At 44.5% G+C, this 26,525-nt stretch overlaps 1 protein-coding gene across 4 annotated transcripts in view; it reads right to left on the bottom strand.

Moving 5' to 3' along the window:
* MLH1 (mutL homolog 1) overlaps positions 1-26,525 on the bottom strand; it is a 58,195-nt gene that overhangs the window by 20,760 nt on the left and 10,910 nt on the right. For 2 of the 4 annotated variants that reach the window (XM_044252704.1, XM_044252706.1), the window contains exons 6-13: positions 25,799-25,890; positions 24,375-24,417; positions 22,439-22,527; positions 20,140-20,252; positions 17,206-17,299; positions 16,150-16,303; positions 8,374-8,750; positions 6,645-6,793 (exon numbers count right to left, since the gene is read on the bottom strand). In XM_044252704.1, coding sequence (XP_044108639.1) covers positions 6,645-6,793; positions 8,374-8,750; positions 16,150-16,303; positions 17,206-17,299; positions 20,140-20,252; positions 22,439-22,527; positions 24,375-24,417; positions 25,799-25,890 — 1,111 coding nt within the window. Of the gene's footprint in view, positions 1-6,640; positions 6,794-8,373; positions 8,751-16,149; positions 16,304-17,205; positions 17,300-20,139; positions 20,253-22,438; positions 22,528-24,374; positions 24,418-25,798; positions 25,891-26,525 lie in introns of those variants that run through there. The other 2 variants (XM_044252705.1, XM_044252707.1) reach the window with 2 other exon arrangements.

Genomic DNA, 26,525 nt, shown 5'->3' on the forward strand with positions numbered 1-26,525 from the left:
GTACAATGGTAAAAATATTAGATTGGCAGCAGACTTATCCACAGAGACCTGGCAGGCCAGAAAGAACTGGCATGATATATTCAGAGCACTGAATGAGAAAAACATGAGCCAAGAACACTATACCCAGCTAGGCTATCATTGAAAATAGAAGGAGAGATAAAAAGCTTCCAGGACAAAAAATAACTAAAAGAATTTGTAAACACCAAACCAGCTCTACAGGAAATATTGAAAGGGGCCCTTTAAGTAAAGAGAGAGCCTAAAATTAGTAATCAGAAAGGAACAGAGACAATATACAGTAATAGTCACCTTACAGGCAGTACAATGGCACTAAATTCATACTTCTCAATAGCTACCCTGAATGTAAATGGGCTAAATGCCCCAATCAAAAGACAAAGGGTATCAGAATGGATCAAAAAACAAAACCCAGGGTACCTGGGTGGCTCAGTTGTTGGGTGTCTGCCTTCGGCTCAGGTCATAATCCCAGGGTCCTGGGATTGAGCTCCATATCGGGCTCCCTGCTCTGAGGGGAAGCCTACTTCTCCCTTTCTCACTCCCCCTGCTTATGTTCCCTCACTCACTGTCTCTCTCTGTCAAGTAAATAAAGTCTTTAAAAAACAAACAGAACAGGGCGCCTGGGTGGCTCAGTGGGTTAAGCCGCTGCCTTCGGCTCAGGTCATGATCTCAGGGTCCTGGGATCGAGTCCTGCATCGGGCTCTCTGCTCAGCAGGGAGCCTGCTTCCCTCTCTCTCTCTCTCTCTGCCTGCCTCTCCGTCTACTTGTGATTTCTGTCAAATAAATAAATAAAGTCTTTAAAAAAAAAAACAAAAACAAACAAACAAACAAACAGAACAAACAAAACACCAAAACCCATCAATATGCTGTCTACAAGAAACTCATTTTAGACCCAAAGACACCTCCAGATTTAAAGTGAGGTGGTGGAAAACAATTTACCATGCTAATGGACATCAAAAGAAAGCTGGGGTGGCAATCCTTATATCAGATCAATTAGATTTTAAGCCAAAGACTATAATAAGAGATGAGGAAGGATACTATGTCATACTCAATGGGTCTGTCCAACAAGAACTAACAATTTTAAATATCTATGCCCCTAACATGGGAGCAGCCAATTATATAAACCAATTAATAACAAAAATCAAAGAAATACATCAACAATAATACAATAATAGTAGGGGAGTTTAACACTCCCCTCACTGAAATGGACAGATCATCCAAGCAAAAGATCAGCAAGGAAATAAAGGCCTAAAATAACACTGGACCAGATGGACATCATAGATATATTCAGAACATTGCATCCCAAAGCAACAGAATACACATTCTTCTCTAGTACACACAGAACATTCTTCAAAATAGATGACATCCTGGGTCTCAACTGGTATCAAAAGATGGGAATCATTCCCTGCATATTTTCAGACCACAATGCTCTGAAGCTAGAACTTAATCACAAGAGGAAATTTAGAAAGAACCCAAATACATGGGGACTAAAGAGCATCCTTCTAAAGAATGAATGGGTCAACCAGGAAATTAAAGAAGAACTGAAAAAGTTCATGGAAACAAATGATAATGAAAACACAATGGTTCAAAATCTGTAGCACACAGCAAAGGCAGTCCTGACAGGAAAATATATAGTGATACAAGCCTTTCTCAAGAAACAAGAAAGGTCTCAAAAACACAACCTAACCTTACACCTAAAGGAGCTAGAGAAAGAACAACAAAGAAAGCCTAAATCCAGCAGGAGAAGAGAAATCATAAAGATCAGAGCAGAAATCAATAAAATAGAAACCCAAAAACCACAACAGAACAAATCAACGAAACTAGGAACTGATTGTTTGAAAGAATTAATAAGACTGATAAACCCCTAGCCAGACTTATCAAAAAGAAAAGAGAAAGGACCCAAATAAATAAAATCATGAATGAAAGAGGAGAGATCACAACCAACACCAAAAAAATACAAACAATTATAAGAACATATTATGAGTAACTATACACCAGCAAATTTGACAACCTGGAAGAAATGGGTGTATTCCTAGAGACATATAAACTACCACAACTGAACCAGGAAGAAACAGAAAACCTGAACAGACCCATAACCAGTAAGGAGATTGAAGCAATCATCAAACTCTCCCAACAAACAAGAGCCCAGGGTCAGATGGCTTCCCACAATTCAAGGCTTCAAACTCTATTACAAAGTTGTCATTATCAAGATAGTATGGTACCGGCACAAAAACAGACACATAAATCAATGGAAAAGAAAAGAGAGCCCAGAAATAGACCCTCAACTCTACAGTCAACTAATCTTCGACAAAGCAGGAAAGAATGTCCAATGGAAAAAAGACAGTCTCTTCAACAAATGGTGTTGGGAAAATTGGACAGCCACATGCAGAAAAATAAAACTGGACCATTTCCTCACACCACACACAAAAATAGACTCAAAATGGATGAAGGACCTCAATGTGAGAAAGGAATCCATCAAAATCCTTGAGGAGAACACAGGCAACAGCCTCTTTGACCTCAGCCGCAGCAACTTCTTCCTAGGAAGATCACCAAAGGCGAGGGAAGCAAGGGCAAAAATGAACTATTGAGACTTCATCAACAAAAGCTTTTGCACAACAAAGGAAACAGTTAACAAAACCAAAAGACAATTGGCAGAATGGGAGAAAATATTTGCAAATGATGTATCAGATAAAGAGCTAGTATCCAAAATCTATAAAGAACTTACCAAACTCAACACCCAAAGAACAAATAATCCAATCAAGAAATGGGCAGAGGACATGAACAGACATTTCTGCAAAAATGAAATCCAGATGGCCAACAGACACATGAAAAAGTGCTCCACATCACTTGGCATCAGGGAAATACAAATCAAAACCACAATGAGATACCACCGAACACCAGTTAGAATGGCTAAAATTAACAAGTCAGGAAATGACAGATGCTGGCGAGGATGCGGAGAAAGGGAAACCCTCCAACTCTGTTGGCGGGAATGTAAGCTGGTGCAACCACTCTGGAGAAGAGCATGGAGGTTCCTCAAAAAGTTGAAAACAGAGCTACCCTATGACCCAGCAACTGCAGTACTGGGTGTTTACCCTAGAGATACAAATATAGTGATCCAAAGGGGCACATGCACCCAAATGTTTATAGCAGCAATGACCAGAATAACCAAACTATGGAAAGAACCCAGATGTCCATCAACAGATGAATGGATAAGAAGTGAGAGATACACACACACACACACACACACACACACACACACAATGGAATATTACGCAGCCATCAAAAGAAATGAAATCTTGACATTTGCCATGATGTGGATGGAACTAGAGAGTATTATGTTTAGTGAAATAAGTCAATCAGAGAAAGACAATTATATGATCTCCCTGATATGAGGATGTTGAGAGGCAACATAAGGGGTTTGGGGGGTAGGAAAAAGGAATAAATGAAACAAGATGGGATTGTTGAGGGAGACAAACCGTAAGAGATTCTTAATCTCAAAAAACAAACTGAGGGTTGCCAGGGGGAAGGAGGTAGGGAGAGGGTGGTGGGGTTATGGACACTGGGGAAGGTATGTGCTATGGTGAGTGCTGTGAAGTGTGTAAACGTGGCAACCTGTACACAGACCTGTACCCCTGGGGCTAATAATACGTATATGTTAATTAAAAATACAAAAATAAAAAATTAAAAAAAAAAAAAGGGAGTCACCTCCCAGTCATGTACACACTGCCTCAGCAAATACCTGCTGAGTCCACCTGCCAGGTTCTCTGTGGACAGTGAGGGCGATGCAGTGCCAGAAACGCTCCCTGCACGGACAATACACTGATCGAACAGTCACAGAAACGAGCACGACAAGGAACTTTGGTACCAGAAGAGCTTCCCTTACTTCTCTCCTGGGCTGGGGGCACAGTGAGCTCCTGTGAGGAGCAGCCGGGCTGTTGGTCTGTTAAGGCAAGTGGCCTACCTCACCAAATCGGAGCTTCAGGGCACTCCCTGCATAGCCTTCACTCTGAAGACAAGCAGCCAACCCCACCTGGGGCCACGGACATGAGGTACATGGCAGTGGGCAGGAGCCCCAGCCCACTGACATGGAGGCCTGGGCTTCCAAAGCACACGCGCTCTCAGATGCTCACTATGAGGGCCCAGTGAAGCCTCCAGCAGTCTATTGTGCCACAGGCCAGGCCCCAAAACAGTGAACAAAGTTCCGCTAGGGAGGGAATGGGGTAGCTGGCAGGAGCGCTGCACAGACAATCTGGCTCACTCTTCCCATGTCACAGACATTACGCCTTCTGTGAGACCTGACACCGGCACGCCTAAAACACCAGCCTTGGAGCGGGGATCCTATCCCAAGGGGCACCTGCCCACGCAGGCAGCCAGTCTGTTTAGCCTGAGTCCTGGGCCAGCCACCTCGTGTGCAAGCCGTGCCAGTCATCCCCCGCCCTTGGCGACGTGTGTCCTGAGCCTGTTTGATTGCTAGGTTGTTCCAACTCATCTGTCCTCTCCCATCCTCCCCATCTTCCACTCCTCAACTTCAAAACAGCTAACAGAGCTTCCCTGTCTCCCTCACCAGGCGATTCTACAATTAAATGGGACAACATGTACAAACACACAGTTTGGGAACATTTAGAGTCATCACCTGGGCCTCAGCAATGCATGCTGATCCAACTTGACGCAGGTGTGCTTGACACTGCACTGGAAATAGTGCACAGCTAGAAAGAAATTTCTCCAAACTCTAAGTAGCCTGTTTTACATAAGGGATACAAACCCTAAAGGAAGACTCAGTAAATTCCAAATCTGAGGGAGGCTGTCAACTGAAACTACTGTGAGCAAGCCTGCTAAATAAATCAAGGAACAGCCCACCTCATTTACATTGTTTCAAATGCTTTTAAAAGCTCCCAGCTTGAAAGCCAATAAACGGAAGTAAAGACCAACTGGATCAAATCTTTGTGGAAACCAAAATCAGAGGCCAACTGGCAGCTACTTCCATGACTGGCAAGACCTCAGTTACAGAAAGCTTTTACTCCTCCTATGTGTAGAGACACCTACAGCTTTGCCCACGTGTGGACAAAGGCCCAGAGTGCCGAGAAAAGAGAGAAGCAGCAAGGAAAGACAAACTGAGGCCTTCCTGAATTCGTTCAAACAAGGGGTGAGTGGGACAGAGAAAACTGTAAGGGGCCAGCCACTGAGTCGTAACAGATCGGGGCACCTGGGAGGCTCACAGTTGGTTAAGCACCTGTCTTCAGCTCAGGTCACAGTCTCTGGGTCCTGGGACAGATCCCTACATAGAACCCCGCACTGGGCTCCTTGCTCAGTGGGGAGTCTTCTCCCTCCACCATTGCCCCTCTCCCAGCTTGCGCACACACTCTCTCTCTCCCTCAATAAAATCTTAAAAAAAAAAAAAAAAAAAGAAGGTGGAGGATTAGTGTGAAAAGTGCTAACCTGCGCTGTGGCTGCTCAGGACTTTATGGGCTGATCTAGGTTGTTGTATTTCAAGACACAGTGCTGGAACATAACTATTTTAATCAGGAAATATGTTAGAGCTGAAATGTGGTAAGGCCATGACTAAACCATGTAGACTCAAGTGCAGAGCTGCCGTCTGGAGCCTGGAGCTGTGCCGTGTACACTTGGAGCACGACTGTCTGACTCCTCTGGTGCAGATGGCTCTTCGGGCCAAGCTACTGTTCTATGTACTCCTCAATCCCTGCTCAGCTGGGGCCGCGGCTAACTCCCTTTAATTCCTAAAACCCTGTTAGCTGGTTTTGAAGTGACAGGGACCAACGTGGAGCTCTATACGCAAGTATTCTGAAAAGCTCTTTCTGAGGAAAGTGATATTGATTTATGGCTTTGTCTTCGGCATATAAAAATACCTATTGCCTCCTTACTCTGTAAACAAGTGTTTTATGTTTTATCTCTAATCAGCACAATCATTTTCAAGGGTAAAATTAAACCCATTTTAGAGATGAGGAAGAACTGAGGCACAGCCAGCATTAAGTCACAAATCCAAGGTCACACAGTGGAAGTGCCACTGTGTGACCTTAGTGCCAGGATATCCACTCGGGGCCCTGCAAAGCCTGCGTGCTTTGGAAAGAGTATGCCCCACTCAGGCCACAGATTAGAATCTTGTATCATAGCACTTTCAACTAAGAAACAAACTCAAGATTACGTAGATGACTCTTTTACTCTGGCTGTTAGGGTTCAGTGAGAATACTGATCAATTATAATTAAAACCAGAGAAACCTTTTTCCCCTTCCCTCTCAGTTGAAAATCTCCTTTCAGGGGCGCCTGGGTGGCTCAGTGGGTTAAGCCGCTGCCTTCGGCTCAGGTCATGATCTCAGGGTCCTGGGATCGAGTCCCGCATCGGGCTCTCTGCTCAGCGGGGGGCCTGCTTCCTCCTCTCTCTCTCTGCCTGCCTCTCTGCCTACTTGTGATCTCTCTCTGTCAAATAAATAAAATAAAATCTTTAAAAAAAAAAAAAAGAAAATCGCCTTTCAGCAGCTGCTGCTGCGGGTGAGGGAAGCAAGATGTGCTTGGCATGCCAGAGGGGCCACCCTACCATCAACACTCTCTGCATTTGCTAAAACTTGACCTTAGCAGTTCTGGCCCACAGGCCCCAAGAGACGTCGGCACTTACGTACTCTCATGTCCCCGTGCGTTAATTTCTTCCTGGAGGCTCAGCACACTGGTGAGGTTGATGATCCTCCGCCGAGGGGTACATGCTGCTGTCACTTCCTTTCGGGAATCATCTTCCGCCATTTCCACATCAGAGCTTTCCCGGGGCCTCTTTCTGCAAAGAAGGAGCTGGAGATCATGACTATCCTTGAAAACTGGTTTTAAATCAGTCAAATTTTGTGTATTGCATTTTGGAAAGGGGAGCAGCGTCTCGTGCTGGCTCTGCACATCTGGGGTGGGGTCCTTGTGCGTGCAGCAGACTAGCAAGATCAGTCTGTTCTCTGGCACCCCACAGATCGGATGACCCTGAGCCCCCAGCAGCCAGTCCCTGTGCACAGCAGGACTCTGGAGTCACCTGCCCTGTGCAGCTGCAGGGCCCTGCGTGTATATGCCCACCATGTCCTACTCGTTCAGTCCTCCATCAGTTACAGTGCCAGCTGCACGTGACCATGCACCAGACAGACAAGGTGCCGGCCGCCGTCATGCTTACTTTCCAGCTGGGGAGTCAGAAAGCCACAGATCATTTGAAACAGCAGAAAATGCTAAGAAGAAAAGTAAACAAGTTATCAGCTTGATGGGGCAGTGAGAGGTCCTCTGGCAAGAGGGGATGTGTGAGGCAGTCTTCCGAGGCCCCGAGCACAGGGAGAACAAAATGGGGGAGCTCAGGCAGTTCAGGCCAGCCACAGAGCAGTGTGGACGAGCACACTCCAGGAGAGGGAAAGTGGGGGGCTAAAGGGGGGACACGGTAGGTGCACCCAAGTGCAGGGAAGCACTGGTTTTCAGCTGAGGAGTGATACAATCTCATTTCTGGTGTCAGAGATTTCTTTTGACTGCTGTATGGTGAAGAGCTAGTGGTGTTACCTCCCCTCGTGACAAAGAGACACATAACCCTGCCCTGCATGAAATGAGATCGTATACATGAAGCATCTGGCACAGACTGGGCTCCACAGGTTGCAGCACCCTTGAGGATTCCCCGGAGACAACCCTATACGTTGTCTTACTAGACTGACTTGGCAATGACCAAACTGGAGTCAAGTAACTCGTCCAAACCCTGATGGCCACTCAGCCCTGGGGTTATGGGGGCCAGTTGCCATGCAGAAGCGAAGTCTTGGACGAACACTTTCATCCCAAGCCTGCTGGGGAAGGGGCAACAGCCTGGGCTCCCTGGCTTGGCGCTGGGCCCCCTGACAGCCTGTGCAGCGTGTCTGGGGGAAGGCAGAGAAAGGACAGGCACTGCTGCCATCCACCTTCTCCCACTCTCACGGCCAGCCCCTGGGCCTCAGGGCCTTCATAAGTTGAACCAAGAAAACATGTTGTTCCTGAGAGGAGTGGAAGCAGCTTTGAGTGGGATGATGGAGAATCCTCTGGATATTTTAGGGTTCTCTCTAGCCACCTCTGCTATTGAGGTGTTATCAAAATCCCCTACTAAAAATAAAAGATAAATCTTACTTTTTTTCTGATGTGTATTTAACTTGCACTTGGAACCATGGACTTTTAAGATATCTCAAAGACCACTAAGTGGAGGACTCTCAAGCCATGGTCAAAGGCAGACAGTGCATAAGGCAGAGCAATGTCCCACTGGAGGCAGGGCAGGTCAGGCAGAGAGAAGCAGCAGGTGGTTCATGCCAAGTCATGCCAGAGGTGGTTTCAGGAAAGAATAGCAGAGGAAGGCTGCACTCCCCTCCAAGTCCATACCTGGGGTTGCCCAGGCTGAAAGGGGGCCCTCTCCTCTCTGATGTTTTTGAAGGCCCCTCTGTTGCATCTTCCTCTGTGCCCTGATTTGTGGCAGACGCTTGAGCAGGCTCTGGGAGTTCAAGCATTTCCTCATCTTGCTGTCCAGGCCTGCCACTGGAAGCATCGGTCCTGTCTTGTGGAACAATGGCCTCAGGCTGACTGGACAGAGCCTTGCTCAGGGGTTGCAGAAAGGCATCAAGCTTCTGTTCCCGTGAATCTGTGCGGACCATCTGGTGGGCATAGACCTTGTCGCCACTTCCAGAAGCAGATGAGGGGGTCACACCTGTTGTGGATTTAACCACCTCTCCAGAGGGGCCAGCAAGACCTGGTAGTAAAGTCTATGTCAAAAAAGAAGGTAATGGGTTAAAAAAAATTTTTTAAATAAGATTCCTAGCCACTGTGATTTTTCAAGCTCAATGGCATTTATGTGATATATGATTCACTTTACATTTTTGTTAAACCCTTCCTGTATGTTTCAATAAAGTAGAATCCATCTGGGAAGAAGAAAAAAAAGAAGGCAGCAGTGGGACAGTTCAGAATATGAAACCAGTAAGTCCAGGTCCCAGGGCGCCTGGCTGGCTCAGTGTGCAGAGCAAGTGACTCTCGATCTTGGGGTTGTTAAGTCCGAGCCCCAAATTGACTGTAGAGAGTAGTTAAAAAAATAAATTGGCCGGGGGGGAAGGGGGAGTCCAGATTGCAAAGTGGACCAACATTTGAGAAAGAAACTAGAACCAGGTTTAATCATCATTACCGTAATAATAATAATAATATAGAAGCAATACTGACCAAAACTTGAAGTTTAAAAGATACACCAGTAAAAATACAAAAATTCAGAAAAATCCTTATAATTTTAAAATTGTTTTGAAATGGGGAATATTAGCGCAAAGTTCTCATATTTTTGTCTGCTTTTTTTTTTTTGCTGACATAAGAGGATTTCATTTTTTTACTGAAGTAATTTATTTCATTTTTTATTGAAGTAAAATATACATAAAATTCATCACTTAACCCCTTTCAAGCATACAGCTCTATGGCATTAAGTACATCACATCATTAGACAACCATCACTACTATCTATCTCTAGAACTTTTTCAATGTCTCAAACTGAAACTTTGTACCTATGAAATGGTAACTCACCATTCTCCCCTCCCCACCAGCTTGTGGCAGCCACCGTTTTGTCTGTTTTTAGATATACACATTTCCTAACTCTGACCATTGGAAAGGCCTAAAGCCAATGACCACTCAGCAGGAATAAGGAACCCCCTCTGATACCAGATTTTAGTCTCTAAATACCATCCCGACTAAAATAAACCAGAGTTCCTTGGAGAAATAGTCAATTCCATTGCCTGGCCTGGAAAGCCTACAACATCTTTTCTTGACAGAAACAAGGAAACCATCAAAGACTAATGGAATTGAGTCAAAAGGACAAGAGCACCAGTTTGAAGGGGTTTATTGGTCTAAGATGGGATAATTTGAGGATCCAAGAGAAAAATGACTGTAATTAACTAAATTATATTGCTTTGTTAACAGCTATCATAAAATATTAAGAGAAAAAGAAAAAGATGGGGAGGGAAAGAGAAAGACGGAAAGGACAAAGTCATAAACATCACTGGAGATCGCTAGGACACGAACACATTCCTTTGCAAACTGATAATTAAAGTGACAGAACTCAGCATTTACCCTTACTTTCTAGTGTGAACTATATTTCAGGATAACCAAAAAGCTCTAACAAATGAGGGAAAATTATTGTATACAGAAAAATTATAATGAAATAACAGAAAAAAATGACAGAATCAGAAAATCATAATCTTGCAATCTTAGTGAAATAACTGATTCAGGTAATGGTTGTCAATGAATGGTGAAACCATTAAGCTAAATATTCCTGGGGAACTTAACAATGAAGGAAACAGGCTGTTACCAGCTAAACCCACAGATGAGCCTTATCACCAAAATGATGTAACAAGTCAGTATGCGCCTCCTGCTGGGGGGTGACAGAAAGTACATGGCATCATCTATCAAGAATTCTCACACAGGGGCGCCTGGGTGGCTCAGTGGGTTAAAGCCTCTGCCTTTGGCTCGAGTCATGATCCCAGGGTCCTGGGATCAAGCCCCATATTGGGCTCTCCACTCAGCAGGCAGATTGCCTCCTCCTCTCTCTCTGCCTGCCTCTCTGCCTACTTGTGATCTCTGTCAAATAAATAAATAAAACTTAAAAAAAAAAAAAAAAGAATTCTCACACAGAAATCTCATTCACAAATCTGAACGTAATCATGCCAGTTCATAGGAATTCCCAGTTTACAGGAAATATGGAGGATCAGAACAAGTTAAATGATACTAAGAAGAAACAATCAGCCAAACAGAAATGTGCATTTTTCCACAGGAAGCCTTCAGAATAAGCCAATAGGAACAACCAAAAAGAATACAGATTTAAGAGAGATTTAAAAGAAAGCATCTAAATATGGGGAGTGGAACTTAACCTAATACATATTTGAATGAAGCTACTTTATAAAAGGATCTTTTTTGGGCAGTTGGAACATTTGAATATGGACTACATATTAAATGATAATATTAATTTTGTTATGTATTAAAAAAAGACATTGTAATTATACAAGGAAAAAATATTTTAAAATGCATAAAATACTAGGGAAAATAGTAAATGCCTGAAATGCAATTAAAATATTCTCTTTCCTTCAGATGCCTGGGTGGCTGAGTCAGTTAAGCATCTGACTCTTGGCTTCAGCTCAGATCATGATCTCAGGGTCGTGGGATCGAGCCCCCATCCAGCTCCATGCTCAGTGCAGAGTCTGCTTGAGATTCTCTCTCCCTCTCACTGCATGCTCCCGTTTCTGCACACTCTCTCTCTAAAATAAATAAATCTTTTGGAAAGCAAGCATACTTCATATCACTTGCCATCAGGGAAATACAAATCAAAACCACAATGAGATACCACTTCACACCATCAGAATGACTAAAATGAGGACAGGGAACAACAAATGTTGGCGAGGATGTGGAGAAAGGGGAACCCTCTTACACTGTTGGTGGGAATGCAAGCTGGTACAGCCACTCCAAAAACCAGTATGGATGTTCCTCAAGAAGTTAAAAAAAAGGGCGCCTGGGTGGCTCAGTGGGTTAAAGCCTCTGCCTTTGGCTCAGGTCATGATTCCAGTATTGAGCCCCACATCGGGCTCTCTGCTCAGCAGGGAGCCTGCTTCCTCCTCTCTCTCTCTGCCTGCCTCTCTGTCTACTTGTGATCTCTATCTGTCAAATAAATAAATAAAATCTTAAAAAAAAAAAAAGACCTTAATATCAATTCTTTAAACAAACAAACAAAAAAGAAGTTAAAAAGAGAACTTCCCTAAGATCCAGCAGCTACACTACTGGATATCTACACCAAAGATACATATGCATTAAAAAAATGGGGCACATGCATCGCAATGTTCATAGCAGAAATGTCTACAATAACCAAACTGTGGAAGGAGCTGAGATGCCCTTCAACAGATGAATGGATAAAGAAGATGTGGTTCATATGCACAATGGAATATTACTCAGACAGCAGAAAGGATGAGTACCTACCATTTACATCAACATGGATGGAACTGGAGATTATGCTCAGTGAAATGAATCGATCAGAGAAAGGCAATTATCACATGGTTTCACTCACATGTAGACTGTAAAGAATAGTGCAGAGGACCACAAGGGAAGGGAAGGAAAACTGAATGGGAAGAAATCAGAGAGGGAGACAAACCATGAGAGACTCTGGACTCCAGGAAACAAACCGAGGGTTGCAGAAAGGGAAGTGGAAGGGAAGATGGGGTAAATGGTGATGGCATTAAGGAGGGCACGTGAGGTGATGAGCACTGGGTGTTCTATGCAACTAACGAATCACTGACCATTACATCAAAAAATGAATGATGCATCATATGCTGGATAATTGAACTTAAATTTTAAAAAAGTAAAAAACAGGGGTGCCTGGGTGGCTCAGTGGGTTAAAGCCTCTGCCTTCAGCTCAGGTCATGATCTCAGGTCCTGGGATCGAGCCCCGCATCGGGCTCTCTGCTCGGCAGGGAGCCTGCTTCCTCCTTTCTCTCTGTCTGCCTCTCTGCCTGCTTGTGATCTCTCTCTCTCTGTCAAATAAATGAATAAAATCTTAAAAAAAAAAAAGTAAAAAACAAAAACAAACTAAAAAAACCACCACTCTTTTCCCTACCACCAAGTGAGAAAGGGAAAGAGAAAACAAATATGGCAAAATGATAATGGTTGTTGAAGCAGGGTGAGAGGTACATGGATTATTGGTGTAATATCTACTTTTATGTGTACTTAGAAAAATAATGAGCTAAATAATACAAAGTTAAACAGAGTAGCAAAATTGTTCAAAAAGGAGAAACCTCTTTTTGTGGAAAATGTAAAATCCTTCCAGCGTATACAGGCAAATGAAGTGAATATAGTTGATCTTTGAACAAAGCAGATTTGAACGCTGTGGGTCCACTTACATGCAGAATTTTAAGTGCTGTAAATGTACTTTCTCTTCTTATGATTTTCTTAGTCAACAGTTTTTCCTAGAATACTTTATTATAAAAATACAGTATATAACACATTCACAAAATACATGTTAGTCAACTGTTTATGTTATCGGTAAGGCTTCTGATCAACAGTAGGCTAATAGAAGTCAAAGTTTTGTAGAGTTCATATTTTTGATTGTCCAGAGGGTCAGTGCCCCAAGCCCTGCACTATGTAAAGGTCAACATTGTATTTGCTTCATTTGTCTATGCCATAGCCACAGGAGCAGAAATTAACAGAACTACTTTGCAGATAGTCATTTTAATGTCCAAAAAAGTGAAACACCTTGTCCAACAGGATGGAGCAGCAACAAACCCCAGGAGGCCCTGGGCTTCCCGATTTCCATACTGAATGGCTTCACCACAAACCAGGGCTTATGCCATAGGCCCTGAGCAGTGTGGTGCAAGACATAGGTGGGGAGTGGGAGAAAAGGTATTCTGATACCACCAGAGGAGTGGTGACACCTCTGAGCTTGGACCCTGCCACCCACAGCAATGCTCCAAGGCTTGTGCCACTACACCGACTAGTGTGGGGGGTAGGGTGGGGGGCGCCTGATCCAGAAACCCACTTTCCTTCTGAAGACACATGGGTCAGGACTATGCGGAATTCTATGGGGAAAGACAATGTAAGCTAACTAAATGAATCTGACTTGTGCAAAATAAGACAAGGAGGAAGGCGAGAAGTTCTTTCCCCAGTATGGCACACACTCCAGGACCTCCGGCAAAGCTCTTTCTTTCGATCTCAGCTAGGACAGAGCAAGGGATAACCACTCTGGCCCAGACAATGTGCTCCTCGTTTTCACCTCACACTTTCAGCCTGTCCCCCTACTCCACCCCGGTCCCGCTCCCCACCAGCCACACCTTTCCCAGGTCCGGGCAGTTCCAGATCTTTAACCATCTGTGAGTGGAGTTACCTCCTCTGTCCAGATCCGTCCCTGTTCTCCCAGATAGCCGCAGGGCCTCCACCATATGCCTTGGCCATCCTTGCCCCAATGTGACCACAGGATTCTTTATAAAGGGCACATTGGATCTTGTGGATTCCTGTCACACCAAAGTGTAAGCTCCTTAACATGCTGACAGAAGTGTCATCAGGGCTGGGACCCCTGCAGCCTCCTCTCTCCAGGTCCAGCCCCCACCGCCGGCCCGCCCGGGCCCACACACAGGCCTCCCGCTGGCTGCACATGAAAGCACCTGGGAAAACTCTAAAACTACTGATGCCACCCACCCCCGCCTGAGACTGATTTCTTGGTTTGGAGAAGGCAGGGGTGCCTTCTGTTTCCCCGGTGATCCTAAGGGCAGCCAGGATAAACACTGGACCCACAGCATGGAACTTTCAGACCCTCAAGCACACATCTTCCTGTTCCCCTCACCCCTCAGGCCTTCTCCTGTTTCCTCTGCCACAAACACTCTTTTCATGCTTTGTTCCCTTTGCCCATCTCATTCGTACCCAACCCTGGGGTCCCAGCCTCCGCATCCCTTCCCTTTCTTTCCTGACTGCCGAAGTCCAGGATAGGAGACTTCCCCTGATGCCCCCAGGTCCCTCTTTACCTCTCTCTCATGGGATGTATTCCCCAGGGGGACCAGGAGCGCCTCCATGAAGGCAGGCACCCAACATGGTCTTGCCCACAGTGGGGGTCTCTGCACATCTGTGGGGAGGCAGAGGACGAGGAGCAGCAACAGATAGGATCTGAACTCCCAGTGACTGAGCACTTCCTGGGTATCACACACTGCTCTGAGAGCCAGGCCCACCAGCCCTATAGCACGTGTGTCCTCATCTTAAACACCAGCACTGCACAGGTGTGTGCATCCATCACCCATCACCTCTGCTGACTCGAGCCTCCTATGGCACCAGGGGCCCAGCAAACCTAGCAGAAGACTGAGGGCTGGCTCCCAGCGAGCACTTCCTTCTGCCCACCTGCCACATACAAGTGGCTTCAGCAGCGACCCACAGGCACTCACTGCCCAGCCTCTGCCCGGGCTCCAGAGGTGGCAGGGCTGCCCCTAGGGCATCCACTCTCACTGCTTCGTGCCCATGCCACCCCCAGCGAGGGGCTTTCTGTGAAGGTTCCTGTGGGAAGCATAAACTGCCTCGTGAACTTAAAAAGTTCTCTTTTTAAAGTAGGCTCCCAGAAGCCCACTCTCTGGTTGCAGGACCCAGTGCTTCCATTTCTTTTCTTCTTCTTCTTCTCCTTTTTTTTTAATGGGAGGAGGAGGGGCAGAGGGAGACAGAGAGAGAGAATCTCAAGCAGGCTTCAGGCCCAGTGTAGAACCTGATGCAGGGCTCAACCCCACAACCTTGAGACCATGACCTAAGTTGAAATTCAGAGTCAGATGCTTGCTTAACCAACTGAGCCACCCAGGTACCCATCTGCGCGCCACCCTAGTCCCCACCGGCTTTTGTTTTCAAGGGGGAAAGAGGGTGGGGAAGGGGGGATGTTTCCATCTCCACAGTTCTGGGATTTGGTGTGCTTCTGAGCACACCTGCACCATGTGCTGCTGAGTATCACGTCATGTCAGAACTGGGATGGGACACTGCAGATCGCATTATCCATCCATTTATTTTACAGATGGGCAACGTGAGGCCCCAGAGAGCTGGAGTAGCTTAGAATCATAAGCACTTAGAACCTGCGTAATTCTGATAAGGTGGATGGTGCCAGGCCCTGCATCAAACACTTATGCCTCCTGCTTGTCCCCACCCTCAGAGGTGAGGATGACCACTTCAGCCCTCACTGAGGGAGACACGGAGACTGGGGAAGGTGGGTCACGTGGTGGTAACCCAGGCCTGTCTGACATGCAAGGCCCTGCTCCCCCCACTGTCCCGCTGCCTCCCTCTGCCCTGTGAATGTGGGCTCGGCCTCCTCCTGAACTTCCCTAGGCAAGACAGATGCACGGAAAAGGTGTCCTATTCTGTTTCAGACAGCTTGTTTTCCTGAGAAGCCAGTCTATGGTCCTAGATGCAGGCAGAGTGAGACCACGAGCCTCCTGACTCCAGGTCCAGGGAAAACAGGCTGATTTCACCGTTAGCTTCAAAAAAGGAGATAGTACTAAAGAAAACTTTCAGGTAATCCTTGGAAAGTCAGTCCTAAAGCAACAAGCAGAACTCTGGGCTCTTGAATCTGACGGGCCACATTTTTAGGTGAAGGTGAAAGCACCAGAGCCAGAGCTGGAAAGATAGCACCCTCACCTGGGTGAAGTACATTCTGGAGGAATTAGAGCCCAGGAGCTTACTCTCAATGTGCTGCTGCACCCGCTCCAGGATGCTGTCCTCATGTAGGAAGTGAACTTCGTGCTTTGTGGGGTGCACGTTGACGTCCACATTCTGGGGGCTGATCTCTAAACTGGCAGAAAGAAAAGCAAACAACTATGTTGAGTGGTGGGGAATGGGAAAACAATTCTCACCAGCAGGCTTGTGGGGGTTCAAATGACACAGTGGTCAAAACTTCAGGGTCAAGTCTGAGCGACCTGGATTCTGAAGCTGTGCAGCCTGGGGTCAGTGACATCATTTTCCTTTGCTTCAATCTCCCCCTCTATAAGGTAGATAAAGCATGTGGTGGGGCTTAAATTCACGCAAAGCACGCTGTGAGTACCTGGCAAGTTTATTCCATGTCAGCTGTTACCATCATTCCAGAACTAGTGGAACTTCTTAGTGCGTGACCTGGGGTAAGCTACTTAACCCCTCTGGATGGGTTTTCTCATCTGTAACCATGAACCTGTTCCCTACCTACTTTCAGTGTTATGAGGATCAAAATAAGAATACACGTGAGAGAAGGTTCTATCATCAAAATGTAATGTAAATGTCAGTTTAGAGGCCGTATCAGCCATCACCTGACTGCCTCGGCTCCACATTCACCCTTCACTGCCTGCTCCATGACCACGCAGTGAATCTGTGGCAGGAGGGGGCCCTGGAGGGACCGTGGAGGGGCAAGGGGCTTCTCTGACAGGGAGGGGGCAGCTTCTGGCTGGTTCAGGGGCAATAGCTATTATTCACCATTGTTTCACCAGCAAGGTAACTGGTACATGGGAGGCCCTCAGGGAGACTTCTGCATGAGTGAGTAAGTGAAGGGAAACTGTGCCCTTCACCTGCAAGAAAGGACAGAGCATCCTTCACCATCCTGCCAGTGGTGATGGGATTCGCTCTGCTGGAGCCATGAGCAAGTCCATCTCTTTCAAAGAGGACAACTGGACAGAATTCGTTCCTTGTGAGTCTCTGAGGCTCAGCTGAGGAGCCCTGCAGCCTTACCTGAGGTACAGGAATGGGTGTGTGTTTTTGGGCAAATATGCGGCATACACTGTTTCAATGGCTTTTCTTAAAGAAGTTGACTCTACCAGACGATCTAGAAAATAAAAGGAAAGTAACCAGCTCAAAACTGTCCTGAAGGGAGAGGTAACAGGCACACATTCATTTCATGACGGAAATCACTCAGCAGAAACACTTCTGGAGCAACATCCATAGCAGACACTAGGAAAGAGAGGTCTCTTTTTTAACGTGTCGCTATCCATGAGCATCTGGCTCTGGGCTTCGGGCTCTCTCCTCTTAGCCCAGTCACAGGAACACGGGAGCACACTACGTTCTCCCTCCCCGCTTCCCTTCCCTCAGTCAGCCCGGGAGGACTACCTTTGCCCTTGCAGGGCACGGTGGGCAGCGCGCTGTCAGCTTAGACTTTTCATGCAGCACATACACCCTGGCTGCCTATCACATATGCCATGGGCTGGGGGACAATATGCTGGGGACTACATGTACTCCAGTTCCAGTTCTGGTAAGCACCCCAGAGATGTGTGTGCTGAATGGTGGGAGGATGGAGCAACTAACTCTGCCCAGGGTAGGGGGGGCGGGGGTTCAACAGTGGGGTACTCCAGCTGAGCAATGAGAGTAAGAAAGGGTTTTCCGGAGGGTCCTGGGTGGCTCAGTTGGGTGTCTGCCTTCAGCTCAGGTCGTGATCCTAGGGTCCTAGGATCGAGTCCTGCATTGGGCTCCCTGCTTGGTGGGAAGCCTGCTTCTCCCTCTCCCTCTGTCTGCTGCTCCCCATACTTGTACACACTCTCTCTCTGTCAAATAAATAAATATAATCTTCAAAAAGAAAAAAAAAAAGGAAAGAATTTTCCAGGCACTTCATATTTAAGGTAATTTAGGAATGGGACAGGGCTGAAGGGAGTGAGAAAACACTCAAAGCTGGGGGAGGTAAGACACAAATCAGAGGAGAATCTATTTTCAGAAAATTGAGCCTTCCCTTCTCTCTGGACAGATGACCTGCCGGTGGTCTGTTCTCCTAAGTTGGCTGGTATAACCAAGGGTATATGCCCCATGGTTTTAGCTCCTCCATGGGCCCCCCACAACAAGGGTGCTGTGCTTGGTGACACATGCCCAGAGCACACAGGCCTGGAGCAGGTGTGGGCACTGACAAGGGGACAGCCAGAGCCCCTTTACAGTGATTTCTGGGCTGGAGACACGCCGAAGGAGTGTTCCTTTTCCCACCACCTGAGCAAGAGCTCGCGCCATGGAGAGAACCAGATGACACACTCGAGTCTGGCCTCTGTGCTGCTGGGAACTTAGTGGGGTGAGCAGACTCGAGAATGCTGATGCTGAACCGGTGGGGTAAGGAGCTCGCCAGCAGCAAACACATGCGCTCCGCATGCGGCACTTACACTGATTTCTGCTCACTTATTCTATCGCTAACTCATGTGTCACAAAGCGGTATTCTTCAAGGTTAGAAAAACAAGGGAAAAACATCTCTGAGCCTTGATTAAAGCCAGCTTTACTAGAGATCAGGCTTAAGTCCCTCTTAATAAGGTAGTTAAAAAACCTTACTAATGGGGCGCCTGGGTGGCTCAGTGGTTAAGCCTCCACCTTTGGCTCAGGTCATGATCTCAGTGTGCTGGGATCGAACCCCGCATTGGGCTCTCTGCTTGGTGGGAAGCCTGCTTACCCCCTTCTCTCTCTGCCTGCCTCTCTGCCTGCCTCTCTGCCTGCCTCTCTGCCTACTTGTGATCTCTGTCAAATAAATAAATAATATCTTAAAAAAAAAAAAAAACCCTTACTAATATAATATACATCAGTTTAACAGGATGTGTCTATAAAATATTAACTCCCCTTTCCCTGTTTCTATATGGCCTGGAAACAGCTGTAAAACAAGGATAATCTGGGACACTTATAATGACTGGCTATCATTATAAATGCAACAGGGGAATCTACCATTTTCAATAGCAAGCCAAAAAACTATAAAATAATTATGAAGTGCTTTGAACAACAAAGATAATAAATTTATATGATGAAAATATAAGTACTGGACAAATGAAAGATGCATGATGCATTTCTGGCTGGAAAATTAAAATGAAATCAGACCCATTGTGGCTCCCTGTCACACTCTCTCTAAACCATACTATAAGCAATGAAGTAAAAAGAAACAGAAGGCAAAATAGTATTTTCTCAACAAGCAGTAATCATGTAAACAATATGCCTGCAGAGAGATAAAGACCAGAGAGGAATCTGACAAAAATCCAAATTCCTTTAGTTAATTTCCTCTCTGATTTCTAGTACTGCTCATTATATCATAAATAACTTTCTTTAAAAAGAAGAATCCCAAGGGGCTTAACATTCCATTTCTTTTTTTTTTAAATATATATATTTTTAATTAATTAATTATTTTTATAAACATATAATGTATTTTTATCCCTAGGGGTACAGGTCTGTGAATCACCAGATTTACATACTTCACAGCACTCACCATAGCACATACCCTTCCCAATGTCCATAACCCCACCCTTAACATTCCATTTCTTTACTAATGACACTGCCTACACCCAAGGGACCCTCTCCCTGTGTCCTGTTGGGCAATTCAAACAGCGGACTCTTGATCTAATATGAGAAGAAACATCTGCCTGGGGCATGCTTGGAAGGCTGAGGCCAGCAGGAAAGGAAGCTGTTCAGGCTCACAAGGGTCTGTGATGCCCTCTCCCAGAGACAATAGCCACACTCTGCCAGTGGCCCCCCAGCAATGAGCATATTTCAGAGGGCTGAGTAGACTTTTAGCCTAGAAATTATAAAGGCTTCCTAATCAAGCCACACTTCAGCCTGAGGATGCCCTGTGTGGAATCAAGCCTATGGATCTGGAATTTTTCCAGGGTCCCATAAACTTTCCTGTGGACAGACTTCCCCGCATGGTTCTTTCTCACTTACGGTTGATGAAGAGTAAGAAGATGCACTTCTTCACCGAGTAATTTGCATTGGATATGTAGCCATTCATTTTGAAGGCCAGGGTTTTATCCTCACACCCAACTTCTATCAGTTCTCTGGTTGAAAAAGAGAAATTTTGAGGGTCTTGAAAATAATGGAAAATTCAAACAGTATAAAGATTCAGAGTTGGAAAACTCAGAGTTCCTTCATAAACTAATCCTGCCAAATAAGGACTCCTGAGACTTGGTTTGATGAGGTCCTCTGGGCCCACCCATCCATTCATCTGGCTGTTCCTCCACCTACCCACCTACTCACCCTATCACTGTTTTCAAGCACTTCTGTTCTAAGCCACGCACTGCTCGGACTGCTGGGACATAATGACAAATCCAAGCTCTGAGACCTTATTTCACTGAAGCTTTTGTGTACCTTAGTAACTCAACCCCAAAGATGAAATTCCAAAAGGACTCATTTCTACTGAATCCTTTACTGTCTGAACAGTGCCAAAATGGGGCTCCAGTGTGGTGTCCTCAGGGCTGTACTTACAGGGAGGTGAGGTTAATGGGTGAAAGGTGGTTCTCACATAAGCCATACTCGTCTCTGCGTGAGGATCTTCCTAAGCATGGGTCTCTGTGCCTGGAAAGCTCCTACTGACAGCTAGTTAATTCCTCCTTATACCTCCTAGGTCTGGGCTTACTCCTTCGAAGAGCTTTCTCTGACTATCCCTCCCCCTGCCTCTCAGAGATTCTCCTGTTGTGCTTTGTATTTTTCCTTTGAGACATCTAGCACAACCACTAATGAGTGGCATAATTATTTTACGTGTCTTTCCAACTGAATAGGCATCTCTGAGGGCAAGAGCACTTCTGCTTTACGTCCTACTGTATTTGTCAGCACAGTACCCGGCAAAGAGTAAGCATTCAGTAAGCATCTGCTGAACATGTGGTGGAAGACTGTTAAGCAGTTAATGCGTACAGAGTCTCTGAGCAGAAAATACAGCTTGCAGTGCTTCTCACATAAACCAGCAAACCCTTTCTTCCCAAAAATGTCTCAAGAGGCTGGGTTTTTTGGAAACACCCTTTGGGAACAGCTGCTCTGTGTGATTTCTAATCTCTTATAGTCCCTAGGAAATTCATAATGACCAATTCTGAGTCCTTAAATAATAAAGAAGCTCTCCAAGTTTCCTTATACAATAGTGTCCTTTCTCTGCTCAGGAATACAGTTTAAAAAACTTAATTTATTAACAATTAGTAAAGGGACGCCTGGGTGGCTCAGTGGGTTAAAGCCTCTGCCTTTGGCTCGGGTCATGATCTCAGGGTCCTGGGATCGAGCCCTGCATCGGGCTCTCTGCTCAGCAGGGAGCCTGCTTCCTCCTCTCTGCCTGCCTGTCTGCCTACCTGTGATCTCTATCTGTCAAATAAATAAATAAAATCTTTAAAAAAAAAAACAACAATTAGTAAAGAGGGTAATTAAAAGCAAATTGACTGTTACCTAGTTACGAACTTGGTTTTGCTCAAAGAAATGAGTAATTTGTCCTTTGAAGTAAAAAACTGGGCTCTGGGACTACCGCTACTTCTAGGATTTCTGCAAAAAAGCAAGCCAGGGGCTGTCTTCTCCATCTGCATATGCCCTGCATCCAGGCCATGCCTGGCAGGTAGAGGGGCCTTAGTATTCTTCCCCTCAGATTACGGCATGGGCACTTTGGGCTTTGCAGAGTCCTGAGACTTAGCTAGGACTCTGTGATGGAAGTGGTGGGTTTTGCCTTGTAAGGAATGCTGTGAGCAATCTATACCACAGGTTCCCTCTGAGGCTTTTCCTGACAATGAAGATTTGGTAACTTAGAAATCTGCTTGCCACCAGACGGGTAAGTCTTTAAGGATAGGGAGTATTTTATCTGTCTTTACATCCTTAACTTCCAGCACAAAGCCTAGAATGTGAGAGGCAATTAATAAATGTCGAGCCATAATGAGTGAAATCTCAAACTGATGACATGGGAAGTATTAGGAAAAGATAAAGCACTGGAAGATGAAAGAATTCTACAACCTTGTGATTATTTTGAAGACAGAGGCTAGAGAGAACACACTGATTTACAGCCGGAGCATCTGGGAGATAACATGCACCCAAGAAGTGTGGGTTCCCTGAAATCATGACTCCATGAACAAATCTGGAGCATGGAAATAAAGCCTGCTTATTTCATTAAAGCAAACTCTTGAGGCAGGTGTTACTTTGACAGATTCCAAAATAATGTGATAAATGGTAAACCGAGATGTGGAATGCAGATTTTTCAAAATATGAATTATCAACATACCGGCTAACAGCATTTCCAAAGATGGAGCGAATATTGTCCACCGTTGTGGCATTGGGCAGTGTCCTAACGTCAGCCACGGTCTCACCTTGCTGATAAACAGAGCAGAAAATGCAACTTATTGTCTCACAGTTGTGAATGAAACATCCTAATCTTATTTCCTCAGGTGAACTATTAAAAAAAAAAAATCCCTGATCTCCTGATATGAGGAAGTGGAGATGCAACATGGGGGTTTAAGGGGGTAGGAGAAGAATAAATGAAACAAGATGGGATTGGGAGGGAGACAAATCATGAGTGACTCTTAATCTCACAAAACAAACTGAGGGTTGCTGGCGGGAGGGGGTTTGGGAGAAGGGGGTGGGGTTATGGACATTGGGGAGGGTATGTGCTATGGTGAGTGTTGTGAAGTGTGTAAACCTGGCGATTCACAGACCTGTACCCCTGGGGATAAAAATATATTATATGCTTATTTAAAAAAAAAAAGAATACTGCTATGGAGGAACTACAAGTAAATCAGAATCAATGTGTTTGCCTTACAATAGACTCATCAACCTTCTCTACCAGTCTCATCCTTTTGCTTTACTCCTTCTGATGGTTATGGCATTATTATCCATGTGGACTGCTAAATTAGAAACCAAAGTAATTTTTACTTTTTCTTCAATTCGATCCTTTGCTCTCAAAGTTCTACTTATTTTATCTCTTAACACCCAAACTTTTCCTCTCTTAATCATTACTGTTTCTAACTTAGACCTTCATCAACTTCTTTAAACCAATTATGATGGTAAAATAAGCCTACTTATATTCATACCTTCCCCATTCCAAACCCTGCATACTTCTTCTCAGTTATCTGACCATAACAGATATAAGCACATCACTCCTCTATTTAAAAATCTTCAATGACTCTCCACTGATCACAAGATAAAGCCAAAACTGTTCAACACAGGATTGAAAACCCTGGAACTTAACTCCCCAGCAAATGTGTTGGGTTACTAACTATCTGTATTCTCCAAACCCTCCAAGTATGCTCCTGAGTCTTTCTTATCTTTCCTCATATGCCTGAAATGACTTTTCAACTTGACAAAGTACTACTTGTCCCAGCTATATGACATTACATAATTTAATTATCTGCTTCTTTTACCAAATTTGTAAGAGGGAGATAATGATGGTACCAATCCCATTTTAATAAAGAATAAATGAGTTAACATATGAAAAGTGCTTAAAGTAATGCCCCACACATTTTCAACCCTTAATAAATGTTAGCTATTAAAATAATCCATCTTTGTTATCCCTGTTGCCACTTCTACCACCATCTTTCTCCACATGATACTAGCTTCAAATGTTACTTTCTAAGTGAAGCTTTCTGGCTGCCAGAGAGAACATGCGCTCTCATAATTAGCATTTTGTTCATTCCTCTATTTCACTTTTACTCTGTTTTCACACCATATTCTGTATTTATGGGATCATGTTATAAAAAACATACAGGGCGTGGACATAGCTTCAAGTCTCAGCTATGGCTCTTATTTATCATATAGGCCCTTAGGTTATTTTACTTTACTGAATTTTAAACTATTTATCAATAAAATAGGAGAATAAAACTTATCACATAAGGATACACTAAGGTAGAAGGAAATTACAGTAACAGATTCAGCATAGCAAGTTGTCAACAAAATTTCATTCCTTCCAACTCTTTTTACCTGCTACTAATGTAAAGGTCTTAGAAGGCAGGGTCTCTATGTCTTTTTTATCTTTGAGCCTACAATTCAAAGAACAATTTTAGCTTAAGTGGTTAATCCATGAGTATTTGTTCAACTCAACAAATATACCTGTAACTCAATACCCCTGGCTTTCAAATAAAGATCATCAATAGATGGTAAACAAACAAACAAACAAAAAACCCTTTTTAAAAATACAAACCATCACTTATAAACCAACCACTTACTTTTTTAACTGAGAAACTAATGCCTGAATTGTGTATTGAATACCTGTCAAAGAAAAGACATCAAAACAGTAAGCAGAGTGGCCAAAAGCACAATATAACACAGAACTCCCTACTGGTTAAATAACATGACATGATTTAAACAAATATCTCCATATATCATATTTTACCCACAGGAAAATAAGCCAACACAGACTTAATGGAGATAGCAATGCTAAATGTGGGAGAATCAAACAAAAATAGAGTTTTTTGCTTTTTTAGTTCTGACTAGACTCAATGATATTTCAATACAATCTCTTCCTTGCCTACTGTTCTACTTTCACAAACCCACTAGGGGCAGCTTGCATCTCAAGAACCTACGCTTTACAACTCCTGAACTCTTCTATTCTCTCTCAGAGCCCCTCAAGACACCCCCTCCTTACCCACTTCTTTTTTAGCCCCAGGCCCTGTTTCAGCATCTCCCAGTCTTTTCTCAGTTGACTATTATTTATTTATTACTCCTCCCTCATGGGCCCCATGAACTGAAGAATTGTGTCTAGCAAAATGCATTCATTCGGCTAACAGTTATGAATTCACTTGACTATACCTAGAACCAAAAAGCCAACTAGAACTCCTTTATTTCAAGAGATAATTAATATTCTGATGCTGCTTTATACAACTCCAAGGAAAAGCAAAGAAACTTAATGTAGAAGTCTGTTCCACTTTATAAGGAACAAATGTTTTATTCATTTTGGAGTTTTCAGAAATACTGAAAAATAGTTAATAGATCTCTGCTATCACTCCAGGATGTGCAGGCTTAGAGAGCCCATGCTGAATCCACTGAACAATGGACATAATGTTATTTTCACTGGCCCTGAATCCTTTCTCCTTCTTTTAACAGGCCCTAGTCTTTCTTTGGGAAACTACCTCTTCCCAATTCCACCTGATTTACCCGAGACTGCCAATCAGGGATTCTCCCCATAGAAAAGAGGCACATGACGGGGGACCCAAGCCATGCCAATCAGATGCACTCTCCCAGGAAACAGACTCTTGAGTAGAGTCAGGAAAGAATGAAAACAACTGTAGCAGGGCTACTATCTAATCCCCAAAGCCAGCCTGGTCTTCATCCTCTCCACGGAGCAGGTGCTGACATTTCTTGCCACTCTAAGCCTTCCGATAAATTTCTTTTGGGTTCAAGTTAGTTGGGAGTCTATGTGTTTTGCTTTCCACCACAAAATACTTGCCAATGGAGAGAGACCAACTGCTCTCCCAGGGAGATGAGAGAAAGCCCAGAACTAGTGACTAAAGCTTGACCAGAAACAATCCATATGCTAGAATATAATGTGCGGTTTTCCACCTAGCTCAACCAACTGTTCTCAGATTAAGCACTGGCGCACATTCCTTCAGTGAGAGATGGCAAAGAACCACTCTCAGATTTTGGACTGTACCTGCCAACAACTTCCAAAATTTTCCCATACTCTTCACTTGCATTTTTTAAAGCTTTCCTCCTTGTGGATATGTTGTAAAAAAGGTCTTCCACCTGAAATGAAATTGATTTTCTCTTGTAAATTCACAGAAATACATGGAAATAAAGACCCAAGCTGTCTACCTAAAGCTGGCTAGCAGAGAATACAACTATACTTACCAACAGTACAGTTCAAAGCACTGATTGGGGGAGAGGACAAGAGATAAGTTAGCCTTAACAAAGGAAATAAAGGATATTTTTCCTGCTTCCCATATTCATTCACTGATTTCTCAAATAGGTACTGAGGGCTATCTCTAGGTCAGGCTCTTTGCTCTGTGCTGGGAATACAAAGACCAATAAAGCACAGTCTTACCCAGGATATTACGCGATTCAGTGGTGGCAAACATGTAAATTTACCAATAATTATATTATCACATGGCATCTAAGAATATTTTCCAAACTAAGAGTTCTTATAAAAATGTCTGAGATCATTTGGGCTTCTTGGAAATCACACCCTGGTCACCCTGTGTACTGGATCTGTCTTAATATGCACTTAACGTTCACTTCTGCCTCCTGCCCATCTTACCCCATCTTATCAAGGCAAGGGTTACAGCCTTCAGTGCTCTAACTGGAGCTGGAGGTATGAGAGGTGTGATGCATATCATGACAGTGGGATGCTTTGTTGGATCACACAATGGGAGGAGAGCAAA

The sequence above is a fragment of the Neovison vison genome, chromosome 6 (genome assembly GCF_020171115.1).
Source record: "Neovison vison isolate M4711 chromosome 6, ASM_NN_V1, whole genome shotgun sequence".
NCBI lineage: Eukaryota > Metazoa > Chordata > Mammalia > Carnivora > Mustelidae > Neogale > Neogale vison.